General features: G+C 44.4%; 1 protein-coding gene across 3 annotated transcripts; it reads left to right on the plus strand.

The window, feature by feature from the left end:
* The first annotated feature begins 1032 nt into the window (after positions 1-1032).
* ZBTB21 (zinc finger and BTB domain containing 21) lies at positions 1033-19883 on the plus strand. Of its 3 annotated transcripts, XM_008052860.2 has the most exons (3): positions 1033-1168; positions 16120-17741; positions 18345-19883. In XM_008052860.2, the coding sequence occupies exons 2-3, from the start codon at positions 16133-16135 to the stop codon at positions 19334-19336; spliced, it is 2601 nt and encodes an 866-aa protein (XP_008051051.1). In that variant the 5' UTR covers positions 1033-1168; positions 16120-16132; the 3' UTR covers positions 19337-19883. The 3 variants fall into 3 exon arrangements, with proteins under 3 accessions (XP_008051051.1, XP_008051050.1, XP_021565568.1); XM_008052859.2 differs by having other exon boundaries at positions 16120-19883; XM_021709893.1 differs by lacking the exon at positions 1033-1168 and adding an exon at positions 3489-3701 and having other exon boundaries at positions 16120-19883.
* The last annotated feature ends 1316 nt before the right edge of the window (positions 19884-21199 follow it).

Consider the following 21199-nt stretch of genomic DNA (forward strand, 5'->3'; position numbering starts at 1 on the left):
AAGCACAACAAGATGCTCTGTCTCGCTTGTCTAAACTATGGAAGCTTTTTTAAAGAGTTGGTCATTACAGTTTGGCATTTTTGTTATCTAATTTTCTGGTTTTGATTGAAAGTGAGTCAAGTTTTCTAATAAATGCAAGTGTAACATTCATGCAAGAAAACTATCAAAAACTTAAGTTACCCAAAGAGAACTGGTATTATGGGAAATGTTTGCTGCCTACTGCCTACTCAATACCTTTTCGTAAACAGAGTTTGTGTATGCGAAAAGTGTTTGATGAGTTGATGCCATAAGAAGTTGATCGCCAGCGCAGACACGCACATCTGCGCAGCGAAATGCATCTGAAGGCCCTAATTGTTGGCGCCGATTCTCTCTATCCAGCCATAACGGTGAGCCGGTCATACAGGAGGGAGAAAAATGGAAACTCTCGAGCGACTCTCCGCCGACTCCGCGATCCTGTGGCTTTCTTCCCACGCAGCCTGGAGCATCCCATGCTCACAGACCCCGCCGGCAAGTAGCCGGGCCCGAGGACCACAGGGCCCCGCAGGAAGCTGCGCGACACTCGGGTCGCTGTTGTCGGGGTCCTCGCCTGGCTTCCCTGGATGGATGGCATGCGTCCCCCCCTCCGCCACGCCTGCCCACCGCGACGCCCCGCGCGCGCCACGGCCGGAAGCCGGGACTCGGGCGGTCCAGTCGGGCAGGTCCGCAGCGACCACCGGTAGGCACGGGCGCCTCCGGCAGGTGGCAGCGTCCACCAGGGACCGGCGCGTCTCCTTACCCCGGCGGCCTCCACTCGCCAGGGGGCCCAGCCTTCTTGACACGGTCCCCCGACCTCAGCCGGCCGCCTCCCCTCCCGGCCGCTGCGGACACCCCTCGGGAACCCAGGGCGCCGGCAGGGGCGCGGCGAGAGCCGCTCGGCGCGCTGCTCCCGGCAGGCCCGCCCTCACCCAACCCGCGGCGCCGCGCGCCTCCCTCGCCCCGCCCTCCGACGCCGAGCGGCCAATCAGAGCCCCGCGCACGTGACGAGCACTGCCTGCGATGACCTCATCCCTGGTGTGGGATGACGTCAAATTCAAGATGGATGGAATCACAGCGGCAGCGGCGGCTGCGGCGCGCGCGAGCCGAGTGTGACCGGAAAGGGGCCCGGCGCCTGTCTCGGGGTTGAAGACCGGTGAGTAACTGTCACGCCTCTTGCTCTAGGAGAACTGCGGGGCCCCGTGGGAGGCTACAGCCTCCCCGCAAAACGCGGCCTTTCCTGACGTAACTCTGAGGTGATTTCTCTCCTCTTTTTTCTCTCCATCAGCCAGTTGCGGGTTCCGAGCGCTTCTGCGCGTGCGCCGGGCCTTGGCTCTCACCGAGCATGCCCCGGGCTCCCACGTAGCCGATTGTGCCTTCACACTGCGCATGCTCCTTGCCCGCAGTTGGCCTCGCCCTTGCTACTGCGCATGCTCCGTTCCCTTACTGGCTTCGTTCCTCGCTTTAGCCGGGCTGCCCCTGGGGTAACGGACGCGCTTGGCCTGGGTGTGCGCCCCTCGCGTGGAGTGGTTGGAACGCCTGGCGGTGAAGGGCGCGCGCTCCGGGTCTGGGCAGGCGTGGGGTGCCGCTAGTGGCCGCCGGCCCGGGCTGCGAGGGGCGCGCGAGCGTGTGCGGAAGCTGGTCGGCGATACCGGAGACCCCGCACCTGCCGCGACCCCGCTGCCCCCTGTGCGACCCTGGCCCCGCCGTCCCTGGGCTCCGCGGCCGAATCAGGACCTCCCGGTGGCCAACTTGACACTTCCGCCCTTTCCCCCGGCCCTGCCGCAGACTTCTGTACCTTGCCGCACGTTCATTTCCCTCCACAGTCCCCTGAAGACCTTGTCCCTTTGACTTCCCACCGCTTACCCAGAGCGCAGCTCCCTCCGCTGGCCAAAAGCTTTTTTGCTCGGTGGTGGACGGCTTCCCCGCTTGAGAAAGCCCCCTCCCCCGGCCGACATCTGCGGCTGGAGGCGTCGGGAAGGGAGTGGGTCCACGCGCAGCCCGCCGCGCCCCTCGCGGTCTTCTCGTGGCTTCCTGGAACATGCTCACTACCCATCCACAAAAGATCATACCTTTTAATCGTAGCGTAGTCCCTCGGGTATAGCTCTTTCACCTCGGTTGTATGCACTTGCAACCATGAGGGCTGTGCGGTTCTGGAGGATGCCACATATGCAGCGCATTTGAGGCAGGTGTTCTAGCAGGATTGCCTGACGGTGGAAAATGAAGAGGGACATTAATCAGACTTTGCACAGCTGGTTTTTTGAGGGTTTTTTTTTTTTGTGTTTGTTTTGAGACAGGGTCTCGTCATGTTGACCAAGCTGGTCTTGAACTCCTGGCTTCAAGTGATCCTCCTACCTCAGCTTCCCAAAGTGCTCGGATTACTCGCACTTGGGCTTGGAAGGTTTTTTTTTGTTTGTTACTGCAAGAGAACAGCTCTCTTCACCTCTAGCATCTGAGGGCATCTGTGTATTGCAGCATAGTCCAGTGATTGTTTATGGTGATGACCCTGAACCATTAACTATGGAGCTTATATTATGTTCTATATCATGTGTTGTTTGAGAAGACAAGAAAGTGGGTTAATCCATTTTAGAAAGATTTCTCATTGAAAATTATTTTTTAAAACTTTCTCGGTGCTTGAAGGAATAAATCTGTCACCCATCTCATAACTAAACAGTAATTAAGTTTAAATTTAAGCATTCCTAATATTGATGTTAGAAAGTCAAAATTTGGGGTATTGGTTTACTTAAAAGTAACTTTTTGTTTTCGTTCTTTATAACTATTTACTGAAAGTATATAGTGTGCTTCATTCTGTAGAAATGCAAGTTGAAGATATAACCCCTGCTGAGGTACTTGCAGTATTATATAGTAAGGAATATTAAATGTATACACTGGCAAGGAAAAATTAAAAATAACAAGAACTGGGCACAGTAGCTCATACCTGTAATCCCAGCTCCTTGAGAGGCAGAGGTGAGAGGATTGCCTGAGCCCAGGGTTCAAGACCAGCCTGGACAACTTGGCAAGACCTCATCTCTACAATAAATTAAAAAATTAGCTGGGTGTGGTGGCACACACCTGTATTTCCAGCTAGTTGGAAAACTGAGGCAGAAGAATCCTCTAAACCCATGGGGGGGGGGGCGAGTGCTGCAGTGTCCATGAGCGTGCCACTGCACTCCAACCTGGGGGACAGTGGAACTCCACGAAATAAAAAATAAAAAAAAAAGAGGGATTAAATTATTAAGAAAGTGTCTGTACAGAAAGGAGAAAATTGAAGGGACAGTTTTAGTTGTCCACAAAGCCAGTGAGGATAAGGAGAACAGATTCTAGTACTATTTAAAAGCTAGATCTGATATGTCACACTGAATGACTATATAGGAAAGAAGAGGTTTATGATTTAGGAGACCTAGTGGCTAGTAGCACACCACACCTAAATAGGGAATATGTGAGAACAAGCAGATGTAGGGGTAAGGATGGTAAAGTGTGGATCTTAAGTGTCAACGCTGGACCTGAAGGATATGCTGTGATGAAACTGTTCTGTAGGCATCCGAGAGACTGGAGTTTTGAGAAGTCTAAGCAAAAATACAGCTTTAGAAGTTATTGTCTGGTAGTGATTAAAGCCAAAGGCTTGCATAGAAAAATGCAAAGAAAACTGCCATATGCGCGACTCTGTAACAGATGCTGCAGGAATAAAGGTGAGACAAGTTCACATCTTGAGCCTCAAGTTCTGTGATTTCTCTCTTTGCCCACTAGCCACGCCTGTCAGGGCTTCTGCTGGGCATTAGGGATACATAGATGAAAAGGGTTCTTTCTTTTTAGGGAGTCTTGGAGAAGTAAAAGCAGATCAGTTGAAATAGTTGTGTTGTTACAGAGTTGAAATATTGTGTAGTTTGGATGACTGAGCTGCTGGCTAGGGCCAAATTACAAAAGCTTTGTAGAGATGGTGACATTTCAACTGGATCTTTCTATAGAAGTTAGCCAAGTAAAGGAGAGGTAAGAAACATATTTTAGGAGGCAGAAACTGGATGTGCAAATTTGTAGGGTAGATGGTTAGGAGAATAAGAGTGGATAAGTGATTTGCAGCTGGAGTGTGAAGAGTCTTGTAGGCCAGTTTACCATTTGGATTTTGCTTAGAAAATAATAGAAAAATGAGTACAGTATTCTAAAGCAGTATACTGATAAGGTCACCTTTAGTTCAGGGAAACAATGAAAGAGATGTAAATTTCACTCCTGCATTTAATTGGCGTGGAGAGTACAGAAAAGTCAACAAATATCTTTTGTTGTGCAGGATGCCATGTTGGACATCATGAAGAGAGCCAGAAGATATTGCATGGATTATCCATCCTTAAATAGTTTACAGTCCTGCCAGGGAGACTCATATGACTCATGATATAAGGCGATGGTTAAACACGATATACATGGCACTGGCTCTACATAATGCAGGGGTTAAAAGGAGGCTTTTGCTTGTTGTAAGCTAAAGTAATGGAGAAAGGTATATTAGTTTACTTGGACTGCTGTAACAAAGGATGAAACATTGGGTGGCTTAAATAACAGGAATTTCTTTTCTCACAGTTCTAGAAGTCCAAGATCAAGGTGTCAGCAGAATTGGTTTCTTCTGAGGCCTCTTCCTGGCATGCAGATGGCATCTTATCCTCTTGTAGTCCTTTTCCTGTGCATGTCTTTGTCCTAATCTTCCTTTCCTTATAAGTACGCCAATTATATTGGATTAAAGCTCACCCTAAAGACCTCATTTTAAGTTAATTACCTCTTTAGAGACCTTATCTCCGAATATGATTACATTATGAGGTACTGAGGGTTAGGACTTCACCATATAAATTTGGGAGGAGAGAGAGAGGGGATACATTTCGGCCCATAACAGAAATTAAAACTTGAGCTGGCACCCAGCAGGTTGATGCTAGAGTAGCTGTGAGTGTGCCACTGCACTCCAGCCTGGGTGACAGAGTGAGACTCCAACTCAAAAAAAAAAAAAAAGAAAAGAAAACTTGAGCTGAGCTTTGAAAGGTGATTAATGTTCATATGAATGGTATACTGGGGAGGGGGCTGGGTAAGTTCTATGGATGTTCCAGATGGGGTAATGGAAGAAGAAAGATGTGCAGGTTGTGCCTCAGATATAATGTATCTTAAGGGAATAACTAGGGAAACACATTTTAATAGTTGTTTGAAATCAGATTTTATAGCGCCTTGGAGTCTGTGTTGTAAATTTTGCATTTTATTTTATTTTATTTTTTTGAGTTGGAGTCTCACTCTGTCACCCAGACTGGAGTGCAGTGGCCTCTCCTGGCCACCGCAGCCTCGACCTGCTGGGCTCCGGCGATCCTTCTGCCTCAGCCTTCTGAGTAGTCGGAATTACAGGCGCGTGCCACCACGCCTGGCTAATTTTTTTATTTTTTATTTTTTACTGTAGAGATGAGGTTTCACCTGCCCAGGCGGGTCTTGAACCCGCAGGCTCAGGCAATCCACTCACCTAAATTTTGCATTTTAGCCTAATAGGGGGCCGTTGCTTTTATTATTTTGTTTTTAAACAAAGTCAAGGCTGACTTTTTTCATTCAGGACTAAGGTCGCAACTATAATGTTGCATCAAGGAGTTTCTTGACCGTTGTCTCTAGGTACTGTCCCCTGCCATAGCACTCTGTTTGTTTCCATTTCCTTCATTGCACTTAGCAAAATCTGAAGTTATCTTTTATGTCTGTTTCCTTGTTTATCATCTGATTTACCTTACTAGAAAGTGTGGACTTGTCTGTTTGGAGCACCTCTATATTTTAGATAAATCTAACCATGCCTTGTATGTAATAGGACGAAGTAGATAGGTTGAATTAATAATAGGAATGTGTAGTGTGTATGTTGGATGAATGATCAAAGCTTTGTTCTAGGAAGCTCAGTCTAGCAGCAGTATTACACAGGATGGATTTGGAAGGCATGACAGGAAGGGTGAATATCACGTGGAAATACATGAGAGTTCTTTAATAACAAGAGCAGAAACTGTCTGACTTGAATAGTAAAAGGAATTTATTGTAAAGACACAGAGTTGCTCTTGGACTTTAAGGAAAAGTGGAAAAACTGGGCCAGGAAAGACAAAAACCAAACTCTTTACAGCAGGCGCTAGCGGGTTGCATTTTCAGGCCTCTACTGAGATAAATCAGCTCCATTGATAGATTGCCTTTGTCATTCTTCTCAGGACCCGTATTCCAGGGCTTGGTTATGTGCCCTACCCAGAGCAAGGGGAGGGCAGCACATCACATCCGACCATACTCGGAAAAGAGTGATTCTTCCACAGCAGAATCATGGACTGTTACCCAGAGGAGGCATGGCTGCAGGGTGGCCAGAACAAAACAGCAGAAGCTGTGGCCAAAGGCTGCTCCGCTAAACTAAGGTGCAAACTGAGAGGCTGAGCTAAGTTAGAGTAAAACCATTTGGCTGGGTGTGGCAGAGAACAAGTTACACCAAAGGCCAGCCCTCTCGAGAGACTGACTGATGATGTGGTGAGATGGAATAGGAGGAGGCAACACAACTCCTTGAAGCATCTGATAAGCTAGTCTAGCTTTGAAATCTGAGGAGGTTTAGATAATTTTGGGATATCTGCACTGTCATGAAGCGAGTGGTGATAAGACTGAAACTCAGAGCCGACTTCCTATCACCATCTAGCAGTTACATCAAATGAAGAGTGCTGGGGCTGAGTCCAGAGATGAGGGCTTGGGGATGAGCAGTGTGTGTTTATATTCCAAAGTCAAATATAGAAGCTTTGGGTTTCTAACTAGGTGTTTGCCTTGTGGTATGTGCATTTCTTCTTTTTTTCCAGTGCCTTGGTTAGGACTATATAAGCAGTCTCCAATGTTCTAAAGGACCAGTGTCACCAGAGTTTGCTTTTAGGCTATTTTAGATGTAAAGAGACATTGTGCTATCAAACTGGTAGTAACAGTTTAGTGGAACTAACTTATAATTTATAATGTTCCTTAGCTATGACAGCAGCCTGAGTTTTAGTCTCTAAAACTCGAAAGTAAGCAAGATTGGCCAGGTACAGTGACTCAGCCTCTAATCCCAGCACTTTGGGAGGCTGAAGCAAGAGGATTGCCTGAGCCTGGGGGTTCGCGACCAGCCTGGGCAACTTGATGAGACCTCATCTCTACAATAAATCACAAAAACAGCTAGGTGTGGTGGCGTGCATCTGAGTTCCACACTGAGCTTTGCTTGCTTCTGTGTTGCCAGAATGCTCTGTATTCTACCTTCCCTCTATCTCTCAAAAATCCTAATTTCCTGCAACTGATCTAACATTGGTATAAAGAGGAAGATATTTGCATTGAATTAATTTATGCTAAGCTGTGAGTCCTCCCCATCCCATTTATTACTTGAGGAATTTGAGGTGATGGTTTGAAACAATTCTCTGGAATCCAGTTGTGAAGGACTTTGTAGCCATTCCAGGGAATTGGAACTTGAGGCCAGGGCAAGCCTTTGAGAGTCTTTAAGCCCTTTCGAGCTCAGCTGAGCATTTCGGAAAAATGTCTGCAGTGGAAATGTGAAGAATGGGACCTTTAGCATTACAGGCAGAATATTCCTTCTCTGAGATGCTTGTAAATGGAAGGAAGTGTTTCAGATTTCAGATTTTTTAGATTTTGGAGTATTTGCATTAGACTGACTGTTTCAGTATTTCTCATCCAAAAATCCAAAATGCTCCAATGAGCGTTTCCTTTGAGTATATGTTAATACTCAAAAAATTTCAGATTTTGAGCCAGTCACGGTGGCTCACACCTGTAATTCCAGCACTTTGGGAGGTGGAGGTGAGATGATTGCCGAGCTTAGGGGTTCAAGACCAGCCTGAGCAACATGACAAGACCTCATCTGTACAGTAAGTCAAAAAATCAACCAGATGTGGTGGTGCATGCCTTTAATTCCAGCTACTTGGGAGGCTGAGGCGGAAGGATCACCTGGGCCCAGCAGGTTGAGGTTGTGGTGGCCATAAGGGTGTCCCTGCACTGCATCCTGGGCAACAGAGTGAAACTCTGACTAAAAAAAAAAAAAATTCAGATTTTGGAATATTTTGGATTTCAGATGCTTGGATTAGGAATTATAATTGTATAATTATAATACATTGTATAATTATACCTATATTATAATTGTCAAGTGATTGAAGAGTCCCAGGACTTCCCTGCTGTCCCCACTGTTCACTCATCCACTCTCCTACCCCCTGGTCAAGATACTTGCTTCCTGAAATCGGTATTCTCAGCACTCTTGACATCCTTCATGAAACCTGTCCTACCATGGGATTGTGCACTGCTGGAAAACAAGGAGCCAGCCAGCTTGCTCATCCCCTACCCTCAGTGCCTCTTGTGACGTGTGGTGTGTAGCAGACCCACAGAAGCACTCCAGAGAGGAAGGAAGTGAGGTTTGCGCTTACCATGTGGGAAGGGCTGTACAGACTGGAACTTTCAGACATGTTGCGTCTTTTGTCCCTCATAAAATCCAATGCAGTGGGTAGCATTAGCCCATTTAACACGTGAAAAAAGTCATACTCAGAAAGGTCAAGTGACCTTGACAAGGTTATATGACTAGTAGGTGGCAGAGCCAGAATTTGAGACAAAGCAGACTGACCGGAAAGAGTTTTTCATGAAACTGTAATGTCTTGAATGAATTAACCCCTAAAGATGCTCTCATTTTGAAACTTCAGAAAACAACATGCAATAGAGACAATTCGGGGAGAATATGGGAGGCTATTTATGTGTGAGGATCCAAGTACTAAGCAAGCCAACCCTGTTTCAGGATCTGGTTTCCCTGGGGGTTTCCTCTCAGCTCTTTCTGTTCGTTCATAAATGGACCTTTTCTTCCGCATTTCACTCACTTTTCTTTTAAGAGCTTCAAGTCTTCTCTGCCAGGGCTGACGCAGCAGAACTTCTGCCCTGGTGAGTCAGGTGGAGATGAGCAGTGGAAAGAGGTGTGTATGGTGGTGGCAGTGTGTGTTCACGCGTGAGCTGTGCAGCCTTCCCGTAAGTTGGAGGGCCTGATTACTCATGATGAAGTCTGCGTGGAAAATTGGAGTCTAATGTGCCAGCGAAGGTATCTAGATCAGAAAAATACATTGAGGAGAAAGTACACCCAGCAACAAAACTGTCCTTATCTGAGGGCTGAAGACCAGAGAAATCAAAAAGTTTTGAAGATTCTGTCTGCACATATACCCGCCACAGAGTTTTTCCAGATTATCTCATGTGACATTCAGCATTTGTGGTTTTCCCCTTTTTTGTCTTCATTCTTAATGGAGCATTTCATATTTTTAGTTTTTAAACTCAATAAACATACCTATTGTCAATGAAACACAAAAATCTAGAATATTAATTGTCTTTACAGGAAAGGAACCACTGTTTTAATGTTTTAACAATTCAAATAAAGTATAAAATCAAGGGCCTTCAACATTAAAGTGAGGGGTCCACACTAACTGCCTCCCTGCCCCTCATCTAGAGTCTCTAGGTACTGGGGAGAATGGAAGATAGTGCTGTCCTGTGCATAATCCTCAAATAGCCTGTTTTACCTCCTACGGCCCTCATGCCTCCATCTCCCTCTCTAGCCCCATGATTCCTCAGCATGGACCCCTTGGAGGTGATATGTCATGCTCTGTCTTGTCTCTTGATAGTGCACATACTGCTCTTGTCCCTTAAAAAGGCCTGCCTGTCTCCTCCCAGCATTCCCTGATTGCTTCTGTAGCATACCTTTCCTGGTCTCTGTTTCACCTGGCTTTGATGCCCATCATCTGTAGTATATGTTTCTCTACCTCTGTTAAGAACGTTTCTAGCTGGGCTCGGTGGCTCAGCCTGTAATCCCGCACCTTTGGGAGGCTGAGGTGAGTGGATTGCCTGAGCCCATGGGTTCAAGACCCGCCTGGGCAACTTGGCGAGACCTCATCTCTATAATAAATCAAAAATTAGCTGGGCATGGTAGCACGTGCCTGTAGTTCCAGCTACTTGGAAGGCTGAGGCGGAAGGATCGCCGGAGCCCAGCAGTTCGAGTCTGCGGTGGCCGGGAGCAGCCTCTGCACTCCAGTCTGGGTGACAGAGTGAGACTCCAACTCAAAAAAAAAAAAAAAAAAATTTTTTTTTTTGCTGCTTAGCATACTGGATTGTTCTGACAGATTAACTTGTCCATCCTGGGCAAGACTTTAAGCTCCATAAGGAAAGGTCATGATATTCCTCATGTCTAGTTGAGTACTAGCAAACACTCGATGGATGCTTAGCCAGGAGAAGTATATACAAGGGGGAACCCCCAAAAACCAGAATTATCTTTTGGAGGGCAGGCCCCTGTATACTCAGAATTTGTTCCTCTGGATCACACAGTCAATCTGTTTTTATCTGAAAGTTTTCAGAAGGCTGCCTCTCAATTTGCAGAAGAAACATCCTGAGCTGTGGCTAACAGGTGACTAGTTCTTCCACCATGACAATACACTTGCCCATACCCATGCCCCCGGTGTCCCACCCTCCTATTCACTCAATGTTGCCTCGAGTGGCTTTTTTTTGCCCCCGGATGAAAAATTCTCAAAGGGAAACATTTTGCCAGTGTGAAAGAGGTGAAACAAAAAATAACAGAAGCACTCAAAGGTATTAAAATTGATGAGTTCAAAAACTTTTGAGCAGTGGAAAAAGCATCTTCATAGGTGTATTGCATTGGAGGGAGAGTATTTTTTGAAGGTGACTGAAGTTTAAACATGTAAGAATAAATACAATTGCTTATAAATAAATTCTGGTTTTTTGGGATCCCCCCTTGTAATGTGATGAATGAGTGCCCAGACTCTGAGACTAGACTACCAACTCCACTACTGACTCTCCACAAATTACTGACCGATGACCTCAGGCAAAGGAATGAAGTCTGTATGGAAAATTGGAGTCCAATGTGTCAGCGAAGGTATCTAGATCAGAAAAATACATTGAGGAGAAAGTACACCCAGCAACAAAACTGTCCTTATCTGAGGGTTGATGACCAGAGAAATCAGAACATATACTACAGATGATGAACATCAAAGCCAGGTAAAACAGAGACCAGGATTCTCTCAGTGCCTCAGTTTCCTCATTTCTAAAACAGTGATGATGACAGTGTCTAGCTCTGAAGATTAAGTGAGAATTAAAGAGGAAACTAGAGGCAGTGTGGTAGGGGTTAAGAACTTTGCTTTTGGAGCCAAACCGGCTGATGTGAATCTTGCTCTGCTGCTTTTTATCTGGGTGACCTTTGAGCAAGTTACTTAACCGTCTGTGCCTCAAGTTTGCTAATCTGTAAAATGGGAATAATAATACAACCTGTCACCTAGAGTTGTTGTAAATATTGAGTTAATACATTAAAAGTGCTTACTTTTGTGTATGTGGCAGAGTAAGCACTCAAATATTAGCTTTTATTAAGTCCTCAATTAGTGTTTGAGTGAATGAAATGGAAAATAAACACTGTAAAGTTATTCTGCACTGTCATTTCAGGAATTGGGACATCCTTAGTCACTTTTCAGGCAGGCATTCTCACTGATAATTCTAAGTGGGGGTCACATTCAAATGAATAGTTTTAAACTCCAAATAATTTTCAGAGATGGGGAGTGTTTCTCTTACAACTTAACTCTGAGTGACTTTATTATTGTTTCCTAATTCCCAGATGCTTTCATTCAAGGAAGATAGAAGCCTATGGTCCAAGAGCTTGAAAGCAGTGACTTAGCACAGAACAGGGAACACAAAGTTTGAAGAAAACATAAATATACCTTTCTGGACAATGAAAAGTGAGAAAAATATTGCCTTTTAACAATAGGACACAGGGGGTATATGGTATAAGATTTCCAGGGATATAGGAAGCCTTACTTGGGTTGGTGTTTGCATAGATCCGAATCCTTTAAAGTCTGTGGTTCCAAGTTCTCTTGGTGCCTTAGTTTGGGTTCCCCCAAAAGCAGACCCTTAGACAAGGATTCCTTTGTATATGTTTATTTGGGAAGTTATCTTAGGAAGCACAAGAGATGTAGGGAAGGATGCTTACAAGGGTACATGAATGAGCAGGTGACTGTCACATGTAGGGTACCAAAACTGAAGGCCTTAAAAACAATAACATGGACTCCTGATTTTTCTGTCAAATCTCTCAACTAAGGATGCCCTTCCAGTTGTTCTGTCAGAATCCTTATTCCTCACCTTCTTACCCCTGCAGTCAGTCCAATAGAAATCCTGATGCCTGCCTTTACCTTTCTGGTTCCAGTCCCTGCCCTCTCTCACCTGAATTGTTGCAGCAGACGTCGAGCTGGTCCCCAGTTTCCACCTTGGCCTACCCTTGTGGTCTTGTCTCAACAGCATAGCCAGACAAGCCTTAGGAATCATCACTCAGGTCTCCACATTCCTCTGCTCAAATCTTCCATCAAGTGCTTCTGGAGGTCCCCCCAGCCCTAGGTAGTCCCTCTCCCCTTTGCCTCTTGGTGTCACCTGTTCAGCTCGACTGACTGTCCCCTTGGCTTCTATCTCTGCTGCGATGTTCCCTCCAGTATCCTCATAACTTGTGCCTCACCTCCTTCAGACCTTCTCAAATGCCATTTTGCTAAATAAATGGATGAATGGCATGAGACACTCCTGGTACAGTTTGTAATGTGTACTGAATAAATGGTAGCAGTTGTTATGTTTAACTCCCTCAATCGCATTGTGTGGTAGCTGCTATAGTTATCCTTATAGTAGGGGAAACAGGCTCACAGAGGTTAGTTGGCCTAGAATGCTGGCTCTCAAACTGTCTTGACTCTGACCACAGGAAGGAATACATCTTACATCACAGCCAAGGGCATGCTTGCATGTGTGAATATGTATGTATATAACTATATAACTGCAGCATAACTCTCTCAAGCTCTTAGTCAGCCTTACTACATTTGATAGATTCTCACAAATTCTACTGGGTCCTAGTTGTTTTATTTATTAATTTGTTTAATTTATTTTTTGAGTCAGAGTCTTACTCTGTCGCCCAGTCTCACTCTGTCACTCTTCTGCACAGCCACCACAGAAACTGCAGGGTTAATAGGCATTCTTTTATTTTAGAGTCAGAGTCTCTGTCACCCAGGCTGGAGTGCAGTGGCACAATCAGGGCTACCGTAGCTTCAACTTCCTGGGCTCAGGCGATTGTTCTACCTCGACCTTCCAAGTAGCTGAAACTATAGGTGTGCACCACCACGCCTGGCTGCTGCTGCTGCTGCTGCTGCTGCTTCTTCTTCGTCTGCTGCTGCTGCTGCTTCTGCTTCTGCTGCTGCTTCTGCTTCTGCTGCTGCTGCTGCTGCTGCTGCTTTTTCTTCTTCTTATTATTATTATTATTGAGTTGGAGTCTCACTCTGTCACCCAGGCTGGAGTGCAGTAGCATGCTCACGGCCACCGCAGCTTGCTGGGCTCAGGTGATCCTTCTGCCTCAGCCTTCCAGGTAACTGGAACTACAGGCACACGCCACCATGCATGGCTAATGTTTTAAAAAAATTTTCTGTAGACATGAGGTCTCGCCAAGCTGCCTAGGCTGGTCTCGAACCTGTGGTCTCAGGCAATCCTCTCACCCCAGCCTCCCAAAGTGCTGGGATTATAGGTGTGAGCCACTGAGCCCAGCTAATAAGCATTTAATTCAGTATCAAAGAGTAACTCCACTGTACTTTTGACAGAAATAAAGCCATTTCACAGAGACAGCACTGGACTCTCTACATTTGACCCTTCACTTAGGCTCTATTCCACTAATACCTTACCCTCTTTTGATTTTATAATGTCATCTTTTATTTTTAATCTTCAAATGAATCCAACATAGCTAAAAATATTTGTGACAGTTTTATCTTTTTCTAGAGGGGAAGTTATATGAACAGATGAAACAAACTAGACCCCAGCACATTGATAGGTCTTTTCGGGCTTCAAGGGACCACTTTGCTGGGGACTCTCGGAAGAGACCAGAAAGTCTTCTTGGCTGCCAACCTGGCAGTGAGCAAATGTAGTAAACTTCTTTAATATTACTCTGACTCCCTGTTAAGGTGCTGGCTCAGTTTAACCAACTCAGGCGTTACTTTGCTTCTAGGGATGATGCCTTTAACCTGACCACAAGGAGCTGCTTTGGTCAGACTGTCCCAAGTTTCATTCATTCCTAGCTACCATCCTTACATAGTAAGTTGTAAGTTTTAATTCCTCTACTTATGATTGTTTGATAGAGATACTTTCCCTTCCTTTTTCTTCTCTGTTAGCCATTTTAATTTCTCCCTAATCCTACTATATTTTCTCTACATCTGTTTGTGTGAAGAAATCCTTACCATCTTTTAGAGGTTAGCAGCAAAAGAAACAAACTTATAATGCAGCAATATTGAACCAGTCATATATTGAGCAGTTTTTAACACTAATAATTTTTGAAAGTTAGTCCAGATGTTGCCACAGGAAAAGCAATAGATACAGAATTAAGGACATGGACAAGTCTTTGTTAAAGGGATTCTTAAACTCAGTTTAGTGGTTTGAAACTAGCAATTAAAAAATAAATAAAGCCAGGCATGGTGGCTCACACCTGTAATCCCAGCACTTTGGGAGGCGGAGGCAAGAGGATTACCTGAGTCCAGGGTGCAAGACCAGCCTAGGCAGCTTGGCAATACCCCATCTCTACAATAACTCAAAAAATTAACCGGGGGTGATGGTGCACGCCTGTAGTCCCAGCAACTTGGAAGGCTGAGGTGGAACAATTGCCTGAGCCCAGGAGGTTAAGGCTGTAGTAACTGTGATCGTGCCACTGCACTCCAGCCTGGGTGACAAAGACCCTGACTATTAACTCTGCTGTTTCTGAAAGTTGAGTACACAACATTTGTTGAGTTGTCTTTAGGTGAAATCTTTGCAACAACCCTGCAAGAGGGCACAGTTATGCCCAAGGACAGTCCACTAGCATGGGAGGAACTGGCATCTCAGCCAAATGTCTGACATCAGGGCTTGCACTCAGCCACGGGACCACCTTGTCTCATTTTTGATTTGGGAATTTCAGTGAGATTTCAGTTTATGCCTCTTTATTAAGTTTAGAGCCAGCCCAGTTTCCTTTGTGTGATTGTTGAAAATTTGATTTGGTAAGAAAATCGTATTCAAGAAATTGCAAGGTAATTAGCATAAGAAGGAAAACAACTTTTAAATTCTTTAACATTTCTAATCTTCGTTAAACATTTTTATTCAGTAGTAATTTGCAAGTTATTTTTCTCTTTCCAAATTCTTACCTAGTTTTAAAGGCAACCCATTGTTAATCTCATTATGTTTAAAGCATATACAATGATAAAACTATTTTCTTTCAGAATTATAGACTTTAGGTGTTTTTTGTTTTTCTGAGTCAAAGTCTCACTCTGTCACCTAGGCTGGAGTGCAGTGGCATGCTGTTCACAGCCACTGCAGCCTCGACCTGCTGGGCTCAGGCGATCCTTCTGCCTCTGCCTTCCAAGTAGCTGGAACTACATGCATGCACCACCATGCCCAGCTAGTTTTTTGATTTATTGTAGAGACAAGGTCTCACCATGTTGCCCAGACTGGTCTCAAACCCACAGGCTCAGGCAGTCCTCTCGCCTCCACCTCCCAAAGTGCTGGGATTATAGGTGTGAACCACCACGCCTGGCTAAGTGTTTTGATAGTTCATACTTATTCTCTGAATTGATTAGGAAGAGAACTAAGCATCAGATAGCTAAGGACCCTAAATAATAAACCTTTATTAAGCCGGAAGGATCACCTGAGCCTAGCAGGTCAAGGCTATGGTGGCCATGAGTGTGCCTCTGCACTCCAGCCAGGGCAACAGAGACTCCCAACTCAAAAATAATTATAAACCTTTGTTTTCAAATATTGCTTCCATAACTACCTGCCAAGTTCTAGCATCCTTTTGATGGTATGCAAATACTTATGTTATAGTCTTTAGTTCCTGAAATTCTTCTGTTTTAATGATTGATCTACTTAAACCATTGAGACTTATTTTACATTTCCACTATTGTTGAAATAAGATTGCACATCCAAAAGGCTTTGTCAGCCTATGGCCTGCTGAATGTTGGCTCTTATGAAAAGATAGCTGATATTTCCTGCCCTTGGGGAGCCCTCATATCATGAGGAGTTTTTCACCTTATTCTCCAGATAATTTTACATTTTGTCTTTCAGATAAAGCCAAGCTATGGAGGGATTACTGCATTACATCAACCCAGCACACGCCATTTCTCTCTTAAGTGCCCTCAACGAGGAGCGCCTCAAAGGACAGCTATGTGATGTGCTGCTGATTGTTGGAGATCAGAAGTTTCGAGCTCATAAAAATGTCTTGGCTGCCAGCAGTGAATACTTCCAGAGTTTGTTCACAAATAAGGAAAATGAGTCACAAACTGTATTTCAGCTTGACTTTTGTGAACCAGATGCTTTTGATAATGTTTTAAACTACATTTATTCTTCCTCTTTATTTGTTGAGAAGAGCAGCCTTGCTGCTGTGCAAGAACTTGGCTATAGCCTTGGGATTTCCTTTCTGACTAACATCGTTACTAAAACACCTCAAGCCCCCTTTCCAACGTGTCCTAACAGAAAAAAAGCGTTTGTAGAAGATGATGAAAACAGTTCTCAAAAGAGAAGTGTCATTGTTTGTCAAAGTAGAAACGAAGCACAGGGAAAAACTGTTAGTCAAAACCATCCTGACCTAAGCCATATTTCCCGGCCCTCACCTAGCATTGCAGTTAAGGCCAATACCAGTAAGACACTTGTTCCAAAACCAATTGAACCACTTCACAACTTGTCATTGACTGAAAAGAGTTGGCCAAAAGATAGTTCTGTGGGATATGCAAAGTCTCTTGAGCATTCTGGATCTTTGGATGATCCTAGTAGAAGTAGTTTGGGGAAAAGAAATGCAGTATTGCCTTCAAAGCCTCTACAAGACAGAGAAGCTATGGATGATAAACCAGGTGTGAGTGGTCAGCTTCCAAAAGGAAAAGCTATCGAACTGGCTTTGAAAAGACCACGGCCACCTGTTTTGTCTCTTCGTAGCTCATCAGAGACTCCCTATCTGTTAAAAGAAACTAATAAAGGAAGTGGTCAAGGCGAAGATAGAAACTTGTTGTACTATTCAAAGTTAGGCTTAGTGATCCCATCCAGTGGGTCTGGTTCTGGAAACCAAAGCATCGACAGGAGTGGTCCACTTGTTAAGAGTCTCCTCAGACGGTCATTGTCGATGGATAGCCAGGTTCCTGTTTATTCACCCTCCATAGATTTGAAATCTTCCCAGGGATCATCTTCGGTGTCAAATGATGCACCAGGGAATGTGTTGTGTGCTTTATCTCAAAAGTCATCTTTAAAAGACTGTAGTGACAAGACAGCCCTAGATGACAGGCCTCAAGTGCTACAACCGCATCGCCTCAGGTCCTTAAGTGCTTCCCAGTTCACAGACAGGGAGGGCGCCTCCCCTGGGACAGAGGTGCGCATCAAGACCGAGCCCAACAGCCCACTGTCGGAGCCCCCAGACATCATCCGTGTTACTGTGGGGGATGCAGCGGCAACGGCGGCAGCCTTGTCATCATCGTCATCAGTCACAAGAGACTTGTCTCTGAAAACAGAAGATGACCAAAAAGACATGAGCAGACTCCCAGTAAAAAGGAGGTTCCAGGCAGATAGGAGGTTGCCGTTTAAGAAGCTGAAGGTGGATGAGCACGGATCTCCTGTGTCGGAGGATCATTTCGAGGAGGGTTCAAGCCCCACGCTCCTCGAAGCCAATTTTCCAGATTCCGATTTGAATAAAGATGAATTTGGTGAGTTGGAGGGAATGAAACCAAACAAAAAATTTAAATGCAAACATTGCCTTAAGATCTTTAGATCAACAGCAGGTCTTCACCGCCATGTTAACATGTATCATAACCCAGAAAAGCCCTACGCTTGTGACATCTGTCACAAGAGGTTTCACACCAACTTCAAAGTGTGGACACACTGTCAGACCCAACACGGCATAGTGAAGAACCCATCACCAGCCTCTAGTTCACATGCTGTTTTGGATGAAAAATTCCAAAGAAAGTTGATTGACATAGTGAGAGAGAGAGAAATTAAGAAGGCCCTAATCATTAAGTTAAGGCGCGGCAAACCTGGTTTTCAGGGACAGAGTAGCTCACAGGCGCAGCAAGTCATCAAGAGGAACTTGAGATCTCGAGCCAAAGGAGCATACATTTGTACTTACTGCGGAAAAGCATACCGCTTTCTCTCTCAATTTAAGCAGCACATAAAAATGCACCCAGGAGAAAAACCCCTTGGAGTAAATAAAGTGGCTAAGCCAAAAGAGCATGGTCCTCTTGCAAGTCCAGTAGAAAGCCAGGAGGTTTGCCAGTGCCGCCTCTGTAACGCTAAGCTCTCTTCTCTCCTAGAGCGAGGGAGCCACGAGCGGCTGTGCCGGGATGCGGCCGTCTGCCCTTACTGCAGCCTCAGGTTTTTCTCCCCCGAGCTGAAGAGGGAGCACGAGAGCAAGTGTGAGTACAAGAAGCTGACCTGCCTCGAGTGCATGCGCACCTTCAAGTCCTCCTTCAGCATCTGGCGGCACCAGGTCGAGGTCCATAACCAGAACAACATGGCACTGACCGAGAACTCCTTGCCTGTGCTGGACCACAATGGCCATGTGACTGGCTCCTCGAGGCCCCAGGTCCTGCCTGAGCCTAATAAAGTCAACCATGCTGTCACCACAAAAGATGACAACGTGTTCAGTGATTCTTCTGAGCAGGTTAACTTTGACTCGGAAGATTCCTCTTGTCTCCCTGAAGACCTCAGTCTTTCCAAGCAGCTGAAAATTCACGTCAAAGAGGAACCCGTGGAAGAGGCCGAGGAGGAGGCGCCAGAGACCAGCACAGCCCCAAGAGAGGCAGGTCCGAGCAAAGACGCCAGCCTGTGGCCCTGCGAAAAGTGCGGAAAGATGTTCACGGTGCACAAGCAGCTGGAGCGACACCAGGAGCTGCTCTGTTCTGTGAAGCCATTTATCTGTCATGTGTGCAACAAAGCTTTTCGTACTAATTTTCGGCTCTGGAGTCATTTCCAGTCGCACATGTCTCAGGCTACAGAGGAATCAGGGCAAAAGGAATCTGAAGCGTGCCCCGTTCCCACAAACTCTCCCTCCCCGCCCCCTCTGCCACCACCGCCACCACTGCCTAAGATCCAGCCCCTGGAGCCAGACAGCCCCACAGGCTTGTCCGAAAACCCAGCTCCAGCCACAGAGAAACTGTTTGTGCCCCAAGAGTCAGACACCCTTTTTTACCATGCCCCGCCCCTCTCAGCCATCACATTTAAAAGGCAGTTTATGTGTAAACTTTGCCACAGGACATTTAAGACTGCATTTAGTCTTTGGAGTCACGAACAAACACACAACTGAAAGACCAACGCTTTTTACCTATTATGAAATGGGAGGCAGTCTACAGATTTCAATCTGAGTTGTGAAATGTGTCATAAGAAACAAAATATTTTTTAAAAAAGAATAAAGGTTGGAAATTGTTATGCTTGAATTCACATTTGAGATTAACTGATATTAATTAGTAATGTCCTTACTAAACCTTAGAAATAAAAAAAAATATTGTGGTTCCAGACCCTACAGAAACAAGGTGGTTTGATTTCATTAATGTTGACTTTGGATTAATCTTGATTGTTTGCATGGTTCCTCATTCCATGGTGTCAGTATAATCATTTAATTGAGGTTTTGGTTTTTACTGATTTGTAAGTAGTGGAATACTATGAAAATATTTCTTCTTTTGATTATTTCAGACACTTGAGTTCTATTTAAATCTTTACCATGTTCTTAAGTCCAAAAATATATCAGGAAGAAGTGGAGTAGTTTGCAGTATTGACTTAGATGTTAGAATACTTTAGCAATAAGAAAATGATAAACCTCAACTTTAATAAGTTATCCTGACACTTGATAAAAATAAATATTTGGTATTTTGTGGTCATTTAGAACTTTTGTATGGAAATTGTGAGAAATTTAAATCAGCAATAGTAACACTTAGATTTTTTATAATCTAGCAAAAACTTGCTCTCGGTCTCTTAATGTCATGAATGATGGTTCAACTCTAAGGAAGACTTGGGAAATGAAAGCCTGATGCTTGGAATCCCCTGAAGTCAGTTTACAAGTGCTCCTGAAGTCAGTTTACAAGTGCTCCAGCAGTGATGGGGACTGTCATGAGCCTGCTTAGCTACGTCGTGTGTACACTGCAGCTCGGACGGGCACTCAGAGGACTGTGAGTGTTTGATTTCCTCTGATTTATGCTGTCATGAATTGAAATGAGTGTAGTTGGGACAAAGAACAAAGCTAACATATGGCACTAATTTTGAATTTAACATTAGTATAACAAATAAGGTCGGGACATATGTTTAGATCCCAAACACTCAGAGTCAGCACAGCTGATCTAAAATTCTAAATTACATTTACTTCCTGAGAATTCAGAGCAGAGGAAGAAACACCATGCTGTGGTTTCAACATGCTTTTCAAGAAGAATATATGCGACAAACGCATTTTCCTGCTTTTCTGTCTTTTGTGACAATTTGTTAGAATTTGTTGGAGTCTAGGGGGATTAAAATATCATTAGCAAAGCTATTCAGTTCTAGGTCACTGCTTAATATTTCAGAAATATGTATCAAAACATATCAGTGGTCCAAAATTAGTTTTAGCTACTTTTGATCCCATAGGATTTGGTCTCCCCCCCCCCCCCCATTTTGTATAAGTTGTAATTAAAAGGTTTTCAATAGGTGTTAACCAAGTTTCAACGTGTTTCGAAAGGGAAACTTTTTTTACTTGTGTGGGGGGTTAGTATATAAAAGAAATTTTAAAATACAAAATCCTTTTAGGGTAGTAATATGGATTAAGATTCTGAATTTATAAATTTTTATAAGCTATTCTTCCAAATTAAAAAATGTCAACTACTGTGATTAAAATATCATTTTAAATTTGTACTATAGTGAAAAAGAACTCTGTACCCATCAGTCTCATTACCAACATTCCATACCAGTGGCAGGAAAAATATTCTCACTTTTTATTGAACCACAAGAATTTTTATAAAATACTGACTTTGTACATTATAAAGATTATATATGAAATTTTGCCTTGTATTCTTTCACTTGAAAAAACTATCAAAAATCCCAAAGCATTTTGGTAGTTACTTATTTTGGTAGTTACTTTTTGTTCACAAGTTTAATGGAGTAAGGAAAATAAGATTAAGTTGCAGTTACTGATTTTGCCATCTTT

Source organism: Carlito syrichta, unplaced genomic scaffold, assembly GCF_000164805.1.
Source record: "Carlito syrichta isolate Samal-C Ts95f unplaced genomic scaffold, Tarsius_syrichta-2.0.1 Scaffold287598, whole genome shotgun sequence".
NCBI lineage: Eukaryota > Metazoa > Chordata > Mammalia > Primates > Tarsiidae > Carlito > Carlito syrichta.